At 41.8% G+C, this 11559-nt stretch overlaps 1 protein-coding gene across 1 annotated transcript in view; it reads left to right on the top strand.

Moving 5' to 3' along the window:
- Positions 1-3800: 3800 nt before the first annotated feature.
- The window catches only part of LOC117645486, a 14679-nt gene continuing 6920 nt past the window's right edge, over positions 3801-11559 (top strand). Inside the window, exons 1-3 of the mRNA XM_034385731.1 lie at positions 3801-3882; positions 4304-4472; positions 6355-6649. Coding sequence (XP_034241622.1) covers positions 4371-4472; positions 6355-6649 — 397 coding nt within the window. The 5' untranslated portion in view covers positions 3801-3882; positions 4304-4370. The remainder of the gene's footprint in view (positions 3883-4303; positions 4473-6354; positions 6650-11559) is intronic.

The raw sequence follows: 11559 nt of genomic DNA on the forward strand, positions 1-11559 counted from the left end.
GTGTAGTACACTTTACTTTTGGTTACTTGCACTGGGTGAAAAAGATGCTCACTTCGATGAGGATCTTATCGTTCAGCTTGATAATTAGACTTAGCCTTGGAAAAATTTTTACAGAGGAAAACCGCTTGCGTCATACTCGCGTCGGCAACCAAGGATATGTGGTAGTGGTTGCCAGAGAAGTAGGCAATTAGTAGCCCAAACACACAGGTGTCCGGCTGGCTGCATCATCTCCTGCATACTAGGCAGTTACTCAACAGCTGTGGAAATAAGTTGCCTTGTAGGCAACAGCCCGCCGCTCACCAGGTGTTTGGGATACTTTTAGCCAACTCCTCATTGATATATTAGGGCAAGATAAACCGAATGATGTAGTCAAAATTTACATTCGCCATGTTTAAAATCCGAGGATTCGAGCGTGAAGTAACTCGACCTATCAGGGAGTGGCCTCAGATATCGGTCGCTGCCTGTACACGGAGCAGGCGGTCTATGAATAGGGTTGGCTGCCTTTGATGTCACTTAATTCGGGTCCTTCACTGCAAAATCACCATTTTTTGGGTGCACTGTTTTACTTTCCCCCTACAAAAACCGCAAAACCCAAGAACTTCTTGAGATACTTTAAGACAATGAAGTAGGGACCTCAATGGACCTTCAGGACAAAAATTTCAAAAATCGAAGATGGCGTTCGGTGGGAACTACACTGTAAAGTTCACTGTTTCTTCGTTAGAGTGAACTTTCCTATTTTCACATCTATCGACACCAAACCGACGCCATTTTATGCGAAATTTCATTTCCTTTCGAATGAGCACAGAATCACCACTCTAGGTCTCATAGGAGCCAAGATATTGGCACTTAAGTGAAACACTGTTTTTACATTTGGCAAAATAGCCAAAAATGAGGTATGGCTATATCTCCGGAAGTATTGGAAATTGGCCAAAACTATTTTAGGGCATCGATCTTAACACTAATTGACGGCGATCCACCAACTTTGGTCCAAATCGGTGACATCATGGCTTTGGCTCTGGTTGACTTGGCATGGAATGACCCTAAAGGAACTCCAACCCACGATTGGAGCCTGAACGCTATATTTCGGTTCACCTGGGTGGAGTTACACTCTTGCAGGTTACGGAAACGAGGAACCCCCTCGTGACGCTATCTCATCTCTAACATGGTTCTTCAACAACTCTTGTGGGGTGCTGCAATCTACGGATATTTGCCGGTGGGGGCTCGCAAGGATGGTACGATATTCGAAGTTACAAGGCACGCATGACGGCTGACGCGGGTGCGCATCACGCTCAAGGAAGCTTCACTGAAAATCGAAACGCCATGAATATAGCGTCAATTGGTGCAATGCTTTTTGCATCGCACATTCCCATTACCATGCATTGGCATTGGTCATTTTCGGGCGCATTGTACGTTAGGTGCAATATGGCAATGGCATTGCTCGTACTTATGGTGCGATATCTCACTGCATTGCACCATACGTGCTACACTCATAGCGTTTGGAATCTGTGTATGCAGCACCTTTATTTTCTTTTCAAAAATGTAATACAAGGATCGATTATAATGCATACACGCTACTTACTTAAAGTGGGACACAAATAAAATTTTCAACTGTTAGAAATACCAAGTTGAGCATCGACGAATTATCGATGTGCCTAAAAATACTAACCTGTCAGTTGGACCTTAAAGGTGAACACAGGAACATTTCACTGAGAAAACAAATGCGGAGGATTCCGCAAAACATAATGCGGTGTAATTTTCTATCAATTTGACCGCACTAACTGATGCGGAGAAGATTGACTTCATTTACTCATGCGGAGTGTGCCTAACTGATGCGGTCTCAGTTTTGACCGCATTAATTTAGGTGGATTTCAAGATCCCACGATATCTACAGCAGTGGCAACTTCCCTTCCCAGTCCATCCTCAAAGCGGTTACGTTTACTTGGCCATCTCATTTACTTCTTAAACAATATTATTTGGGAAACCAGTACATACCTGTCATGTAGATGTTTGTAAAGCTGAGATGAGCGTAAAGTTAACAGCGATCAGCCTCATTAAAAAGCAGTAGTTTTTTTGATAAAAACCAATGATTGAAAATGCATATTGTTAGAGATAAATTGTCATACAATTTGAAAACACAATTCAAAATTATTTTTATCTTTCAAGTCCTCAGCAATCTTCGGTGAGAACAGCACTGAGGTATCCAATGCTGTCCAGCCCAGGGCAAGGTTGAGGTTAAGTGACCGGGTTGCTTTGGCAGAAATATTTTCAGTACTGCAATATAGAAGCATGTCAACACATGCGAAGCACTACAGTACTACTGCATTTTAGTAATATTCATAATTTTATGCTTTGAAACATCCACAACTATTGAAAATTCGTTATTTTCACACAAAGAAAGTTCAAGACACACACTCTCATAGTGAACAACAAATAAGCCTAACAACAAGAAGATGGTAGTGCCAACCTAAGATCTTGGGAACATGCTAGCGCCAAAGTAAAGCTAACTTTGGATGTATATTAGGGATTTTTAAGGGAATGGTATGTTTATTAAAGCTTAAAATTTGATGAACGACTCACACAAAAGAACAACTTTATAGTTTACTTTCTGACTCATAAGATGTTATTTTCTTATGTTGGCACACCTTTGTTTTTGTTTACCTTATTTATTTTGTTGTTGATTGTGTGTGGCAGTGTCAGAGTATGATTTGAAAGATTATTCCTTTAATAACGTTCTTACAATGGTTTGGAATGATTCAGACCCTGAAATTATGAAATAACCTCAATCAAAGAAATGCTGTAGTGCGTCGTGTGCGTTGACTTGTTCAAATACAGCAGCACAGACAATTCTTCAGTCAAGCAGCCGGCGGGTTTAACCTTACCAGCATGCAGCATAGGCTGGCTCATGGAAACTAGTAATGCTATCACCAAGAAGTTTGAGGCCAAAACTAATTTAAAGTGATGAATAACAATAGTTTGATACTGCATTTGGAACGATATCCAGTGTCAATCAACATTTTATACAGACAAAATTATTATTCCGTGGCTTGCTGTTTCAAACACAGGATATTTACTCATCGCAGCGTTACAAAAATTTACGTCAAAGGTATGTGTTGGTTAGTCAATGATAAGCATCAGAAGTAAATGAGAAGGCACAGTACATGCCATCCTTTTCTGGTTGTTTCGGAAACTTCGGGAAACTTATAGAAAATGCATGCTTATAGAAAATGCATGCTTTACGATCAGGATGTCACGATAAAAGGTTCGCAACCAGGAAAAGAATGAGAAAAGGTGACCGTGGCCCCCTTCTTGTTAAGCTCAGTTTTCATAACATTGCGGGAGAGCTACACGATGTAGGTCAAAAAATAAGCTCGCAAAGTCCTCTTGGTCCATTTGAGACTTAATTAATGCTTTGAAGAAGCCCTCTTTGATACACCTTAAAAAGGCAAGCATTTCGGCTCTCTCTAAACCCAAACAATGCTCTGAAGATAATTGGTTTAAGCTTTAACAAAATCTCTCAAAAAAAAAATAGAAACTAAACGGGGGCTCCGTAAACACGATTCCAGAGTTTTTCTCCATTAAATTTCGGAGCCCAATTTCAAACAGTATGTGACAGTTGATCGAAATACCCGGTTCAAATAGTTATGCGAAACACTATCAAAGGGAACGTGGCGAGTTTCACGTGAGAACAAAATGTGCCGTCACATTCGACAAAATCATTGACAAGTTGCATCCTCGTCCTCACATCCCAAACGGTTTTTCAGATTCGCGAACAGCACGGGGTAGAATCCACGTTCCTTGGCTTTACATAAGTCGCCATCCGCTGCGCAGCACATTGATATGGGCTTTAATAGTCCAGGGCACTGTACTTTGGTCAACGTACAGGTAAGACGGTTAAGTTCTAGAAAGAATTGCCTCGTCGGGTCAGGGCGGGGAAAAACTGGAGCGGGGAAGAACTGGACACCCCACATTTTACTTCAAATGCCGTATGTACTGGCCTGACAACTGTTGTGTAGTGAACCGCTGATGCCACGGAACAACTTTTGATAGTTGTTATTCCTGTGCCTACGGTATTTGAAGTAAAATGAGGGGTGTCCAGGTCTTCCCCGCCCTGACCCTATCATGAAGCAAGATTCTTCGTAATACGAAAAATTTCTTCATAAAACGGAGCAATTCTACAATGCCTTTACAGCAAGAGCTTCGTGGATATTTTTGAGTGCAAATTCACTCAAATAAAACATTTGAAGCCCCTTTTCAACAGTTTTTTTCCAAGCGGGTGGTTGCAGTGACAATGTGGTATTTTCAGGGTTCTCGCTGATATTTCGAGGGCACTAAAAAGTAGCGAATTGGACCGCCTCGGTGTTTTTACCCGAATGTCGGGTGGAGCGTACATGGCTGCTTCTCTGCTCACTCTCACCTCGTGGATGGAGCTCTCGCGTCTGCGCTCCACGGCAGAGGCCCACGACAATCTCCTAGTAAGTTCATTATTCTTCAGGAGAAAAGTGTGAACAGTGCAAGAAAAGTACAACGCAAGGAGCAAACAACTTGAATTTTGGTGTACATTTCCCTTGAAGTAACGTGAAAGAAGGTGAATTTGAAATAATTGTTTACAAAGTTTGACGAAGTTGTTTGCCACTCGGTACACTAGGAAACGTGGACAGCGAATGGTCCACGCTAGGAAACGTGGACCACGGATGGTCCCCACTTCGAAATCTGATAGGCCCATGAGGAGCTCAACGCTGTGAAGTGTGGACCACAGCTTGGCGTGGACCATTCGTGGTCCACCACGTCACCTAGCGTGGACCTGGTCCACACTTGGATTACCAGTGCACAACAAAAACTGTGGGAAAAAATACATGGGGGATCGCAGAAAGTACAACGAGGACTGGCCTTAACTGCACTCGTCATGCCGGTTCCATTGTAATGAACAACGTGAGTTGAACATTGAAAGTACACTCTATTCCTGGTGAAAAACATCCAGGAATTCTTTATGGGTTTGTTGTGGTTAAAAAGCAATGTCATTGGCAGCTCGGGGTCGGAAGTACTGAAAAGCGGTGCCTTGAAGGGCACAAAGATCAAGAGGAAATAACTTCGACCAAATTCAAACACCAACATTAATTGAAATTCTTCAAAATTTAGGAAAATTCATTGAAATTCTTCTTAAAAAAATTGTCAGTAGTCAATCTTAGTAGTTTTTGCCAAAATTCATCAAAAGTTAACTTAAATTCAATGGATTTGTACACTGAAATTCAGTGATTTCCCCATGATAGCAAGGTAGGTGTACGTCAGACCATGTCCTGTCGTAACAGGCTTCGCGATGCTGCGCAAGTATCGACAATCCATGCCTGGCGTATCCACCTACCTTAGCCTGCGGCTCTACACTGTCAGAAAAAAAGTCCGTAAATTTACGGAGAAAGTTACTCTAATTTTGGGAATGGAGGCTCCGTAAATTCTCCATATTTTTACGGAGATTTTCCATTTTTTTAACAGAGATTTTCCCTATTTTTACGGAGCTGTACCGCATTTTTGCAGAAATAAACGCATTTTACCGGTTTACTTCCCTCCTTCCACCTTCGATGTTAATGCAAACAGTGTCCTTTTAGACGACAGTGATATTCTCCAAAACTGTTTGAAGATCCACTTGACCACATGCCATTAGAATCGGATAAATGGACGGAAACCCAAAGGCAAGGTCACTTTAGGGAAGGCGTACTCTTGGAACACCGAATCAGTTGGTCACCCAACCCATCGATAACGTGAATTAGTCTGTTCTTTTTGATAAGTAAGGCTTCTATTTCATTTATATACATAACTTCCATATTTTTACGGAGAAAATCCATAATTCAAAAAAAAACGGAGATCTCCGTTAAAAAAATGGACCAGTCTCCGTTAAATTTCCATATTTTTACGGAGTTTTCTAACAGTGTAGCCTGCCTTAGGCTGTTTTCCTAGACAGACCGTAGAAATGGGCGTAATCCCCTCAAAAATCAGCATTTGGTCACCAAAATCTACTCATGGAACTTAACTTTGGGTCGGGGGTGCGAATGAGTTCTATTTTCGTCATCAGCAGCCTCAAAAACGTAGGAAAAGAAACGACACGAAACTTGACAAAAAGTTGGAAGTACCTAAAAAGTTATCCCGCTTATTAAGTTTTTTTGGGGCTAATATGACCGAATGGATTGAGAGCTGAATTTTGGTGTGCGGCGAGCCAAGGAGTAGTGTATACACACACACACACACACACACACACACACACACACAGAGACAGACGCACAGACAGTCAGACAAAACTTTTCAAACGCACTGGAGTAACGGGCTTCACTATCGCTCAGCCAAAAATCATGCCTCTGATTCCAGGTGTCGGTGAACGCGATGGACCGCACTCACAAAGACCCGTCGCCATCCGACTGGTCCCCCGTGCCGAGTCTCCTCGCGCGCCTGGGCTTGACTTTCCTCCTGGGCTCCACACTCTGCATGTGCAGCGCCTGGGTAGTCATGGGCTTTGGCGCGTCTCATTGGAGCCACCTGCCCGCCTACGTGTACCAGAGCACCGTTGCCCACCTTGTCACCGTTTCACAAGTGTGTGACTTCCTGCGACTGAGGGATGTGGCACGTCGTCTTCTGAACCTCCTGCAGCAGGTTCAGTATGGCAGTAGAACTTTCGGTTAACCAATCATTGATGAACAAGGTAGGTTTACGCCAGACCGCGTCTTGTCGTAACAGGCTTCGCGATGTCTCGCTGCCCGTTCCTCTCATCCGCGCCTGGCGTACCTACCTTGGCCTGCGGCGCATCGTCGGTTACTTCTAACTTTTTGCATGCTGGGGGGGGGACTCCCCCCCCTCATTCTAGATTGTGTTGCTTCATATACAGATAACACGATCTTAACCCTTGTAACTTTTTAACTTGTCGAGGCTTGGGGGCTCCGCCCCCCAGGCCCCCCTTTCTTCAAGACAGAAGTGATCTGCCTGCAGAAAACTTGATTTTTTGCCGTTTTAGGTGTTTTACGGGTATAAAAATTGAACCAGTTGCAACTGGTTCAGTAGGGTAGTAAAATTTCAGCCAAGGATATACCTGAGCGATTCTCACGTTTCGGGGTAGTTTCGTTTCTTCTGACTCCTGTGCCCAAACGAGCGCAGATATCGACATGGGGTTTGTTTCTGATGTTAGGGAGGGCCATTGCCCACTAAACGCACACATTTCGAAAAGTTCACGTTCGTTGGATTGCTCTACGTAGCGTTTGGAATACCCCAAATGAACTTCCGTGATTGTCCAAAGAGAACATACTCGAACTTTCCGCCCCCAGTGTGGCGGTGTGGTTCGAAAATGCTGCCAACTGTCGATGGGGATTCGAAGCTTGGCATGTCTCGAGCTAATTTCAACCGAAGACCAATATGTCAGACTTCTTTCGTAGGTACTTATGCTGCAACGAAAAATGTCCTCCGTATATTCAATTTCACTACACAAATTTCGAAAAGGCAGCTCTGGACTTCTCCCCAAGCCAAACTTGTAACTTTCCATGACACAAGCCATCAAAGTGGAGTCCCTGGGACATAATTGCATGGGTCGCGGAAATCTAAGATGCTGTACACGGTCTCAAAGCGGGCTAGAGCATTATTAAATGGCGTGTATCAACAATTACCTGTAACTTCCGTGGCACCCTTTACCCAATGTTGCAGCAGCACTAGTTGAAAAAATTTTCCGCTTAAATGTCGGGCTTAGAGTATCATTTGACCCTGGAACGACTTTTAAGCCACAGCAAGCCCGAGTCAGCCGTTAAAGCTGATTTTCACACTTTGTAACTTCCGTGATAACGTAATTTCCGTGATCAAAACACCCACTAAAACGTATGGGAATACCTTATGGCTCATGTTTTTAGGAAGATAGTAAAAGGTCTTTACTATAAATACCATTGCCATAACTCTAGTATCATCCAGGACCCCAATAATCAGAAAAACTTAATTGGATATTTCTCACTTTCGGCAAATCAGAGACGCCAAAACTACCCCGAAACGTGAGAATCGCTCACCTAATGACCCTGCAAAATCTCAGCCGAAACGGCCGAGCCGTTCAGGAGGAGCAGTGTACACCAGGGTTGTTAACGTTAAATCTAAAACGTAACGCGTTAAGTTACACGTTAACCAAGAGACCCGTAACGTTAACGCGTTAAAGTTACGGGTATCAGCAAAAGTTTAACGCGTTAAGGGGAGGTTCTGGTGAAAATGCTATTTTCTCCTAAATAGGTCCCACTGTGAAAATTTGTTAAAAATTTGATGTTTTATCAAGTATTTATTAAAATTTTTCATTGGGGAGGCACATTCTTTGCCCTGAATCCAGTCGCAGAGCCTTTTTCTCCCATTTAGGCTATAACTTTAAAAATCTTCTTGCGCATACTATTTTGTCGTAAAAGGTTGGCTTAGACATTTTTCACTTCTTCGATTCATTTTTTAAAAATGCCGGCATGCCCATCTCAAAATGTCAATTGCATTTTTATTCGCAAGCTTTCTAACCAAGCATTTCACTAAAATTGATCAAAAATGTACAAAATAGACAAATTTTAGGGACTTTTCAGCTTTAAAAGCTAATAATTAATAATATAATGGAAGTTTTGAGCTATGCATGCCGGAATCTTTTGAATATGAGTCGAAGAAGTGAAAAATGTCAAGGTCAACCTTTTACGACAAAATAGTATGCGCAAGGAGATTTTTTAAGATACAGCCAAAATAGGCTCAAAAAGACTCTTCGACTGGGTTTACAGCCTGGCATGTGCCTTCAAAAGTCAAATTTTAGTCTCCCCAATGAAAAATTTTATATTCCGAACAAATAATGACTGTAGGATCCATTAGGAAAATGGCAAGATTTTCACCAGAACCTCCCCTTAACGTTACGCGTAACGTTTAACGGCCGTTAAAGTTAACCCTGCTTCTACTTAAACGATGAAAAATTCTGTTTGTTTACTAAATCTACCAAAAATGCCTCTGTGGGACGATTTAAGAAATGAGTCAGGTTAATTTTTGACTGTTAAAATACGGAAATAAGGAGGTTTAGTTGACCCAAATGCATGTCAAAACCTCTTCCAAGTCATTTTTAGACCGAATATTTTGCATAATTAGTGCCGTAATTTAACTTTAACGTCGTTAAAAGTTACAGGGGTCGTGTAACGTTTACGCGTTAACGTTTCGGACTATCCGAATGTTTAACGAGTTACCGTTAACGTTAAATTAACTTTAACGTTAACGTCGTAACGCCGTTAACCGTTAATTTAACGTTAACAACCCTGGTGTACACACGCACACAGACAGGAAAAGATTTCCAACCCCACTGGAGTAACAGGTTTCGCTATCGCTCAGCCAACAAAGCCTTCCTTTTCTTTGTGTTACGAAGAGATGTTTCGTGGACACTTTTCGGTGTACCAGGTAGCCTCCACTGAAGGCAAGAGGCAAAGGCGATTTCCAGGGTGTTCCTGGGACTAACAGGAAGCGTGCACTGGTGGAACTGAAGCGTACTTTTACGCCTTTCTTCAAGCGTAGTAGAACTACGCTCGGCTTCAAGCGTAGTTCTCCATTTCGCCCCTCTCCCGCCTATCTAAATGCATGGGAGCATTTCTTCTCTACACTGCAAGAAAAAGTGTGAATAGTACAACAAATGTACAACAAAAACTGTACAATAAAAGTACAACAGGGATTGTAGAAAGTACAACGAGAATTGTACAAACCACAACGAGGCCTGCACTGCCCAGCACTCGTCATGCCGGTTCCATTGTACTTTGTACAACAATTGTTGTACTTTGAAAGTACAATAAAAACCTGATAAAAAATTTGCCAGAAATTTGTGTACTTTTGTTGTGGTTATTTCCTGCAGTGTACGCTTGACGCCAAGCGTAAAGTCTTCTGGCGTAGTTGTATGCTTGAATGAAGCATACAACTACGCTCCAGTTTTACCAGTGTGTTTGCGGTGTTTCTCAGAAAGCTGCCTTAGGTAATCAGTGCCTTCACGCTAAGACTTTTTTCAAAACTACGACGGAATTCCGTCGAAGATACGACATGTCAACATATCCGTCGATCTACGACGTGTAGCACGTCGTAGATCGACGAGCAGTGGCGCTCCTTGCGTCACATTTTGGAACTATAGGCGCTCGCGTGACGAACGAGCCAGCCAGCGGCGACGAAGGGGGATCAGTGTATTTTCAAAACTGTTAAAATTGACTTTGCATTACAGAAACGGATTTGTTTCAACAAGACAAACTAAAAAGGTCAACACATTTCATAGGTTTGGATGCACAATGAAAAAGTTTTTGAATTTTAAAGTGCTAAAATGGCCAAAAAGAACATTTGTCACTTAAAAAATTCCATTTCTCATCCAAATCTGAGTTAACATTTTATATTTGTCTTGTCAACGCCTACCTATTTTTGTGAAGTGATGTCAATTCGGACAACTTTCGGATTTTCAAGCTTTTGAGCATTTGGCCAAGATGTACCTATTCTAGGTATTGAATCTTTTTCATGCAAAAAAGGGAGGAAGGCTTACGGTTTCCAAAGGCTGCAATTGCGTTTCTAAATAAGTAAGATTAGCTCTTGGGAAAGCTTTGAAAAGTCCGAAGTGATGGTGTGGTGAAAACAAAAATGAGCTCGATAAATAAAAACTTTTGCATTTTGATGATTAATGCGGTTTTTCATTTGCCTCAGATCTTGAAAGAAGTTTGTTGGCGTAAAAGTAGTCAATCAAACAAAGTGCTACAACATGAAGTGAAATCCAAAGAAAAAAGGTGGTTCTCCTAGGAAAATATCTCATATGCTTATACTGTACGATACCCAAATTACATTAAAATGGTCACGATTGGACTAATCTGCTGTCAGGTCACTCCGCAGAGGGTTTCTGTGACTTATCACTTTCCGCTAAAATGGAAAACATAGTCATCTCAACCTATATTTTTTAAATGAAGTGGAATTTTGAGACCGGTCAACTGGAACTCAGCATAAAGTGGGAGTGGCTCACATGATATACGCACAGATGACCGAAATTGACAATAAACACAATTGTAAATTAATTTTTGAATAACATGCCACAATTTACCTTATTTTCACAATTAGTTAATGGCTCGCCATCTGTTTCGATTAAGAGAGTCTAAGAGTTTTACAAACGCGCCAATTTTGCACAGTTGCTCGAAATGAAAAACCGAATTAAAAAGGAAAATGGGCCATACAATGAACGCACAGTTACTCGAAAAAAAAATAATGTTGTAACCATAACATTTCGGGCGAGTTCCAGTTTTTAAATAGTACTCAGTACTTTAAACAGACATAATTTAATTTCGTTGAAGTGTGACAGAAATACGCAAGATGCCAAATCAATTTCATGTTAAACGGAATATTACTCGAATTTAGAATTAAATTATAATAATATTATACAATTAATGTAATTAATTTTTGAATGCCTCATGTACTGTCCGCGCTGGGTCGCACTGCCTACAAGAACGACCAATTTTTCATGCCACCGCTTGTTCGCTGGGCTCTATGAGAAACTGGACGAAGCACATTCCCCGAGGATCGACGGCTAGCCTCGCC

This window comes from Thrips palmi, unplaced genomic scaffold (genome assembly GCF_012932325.1).
Source record: "Thrips palmi isolate BJ-2018 unplaced genomic scaffold, TpBJ-2018v1 HiC_scaffold_18, whole genome shotgun sequence".
In the NCBI taxonomy this organism is placed as follows: Eukaryota; Metazoa; Arthropoda; class Insecta; order Thysanoptera; family Thripidae; genus Thrips; species Thrips palmi.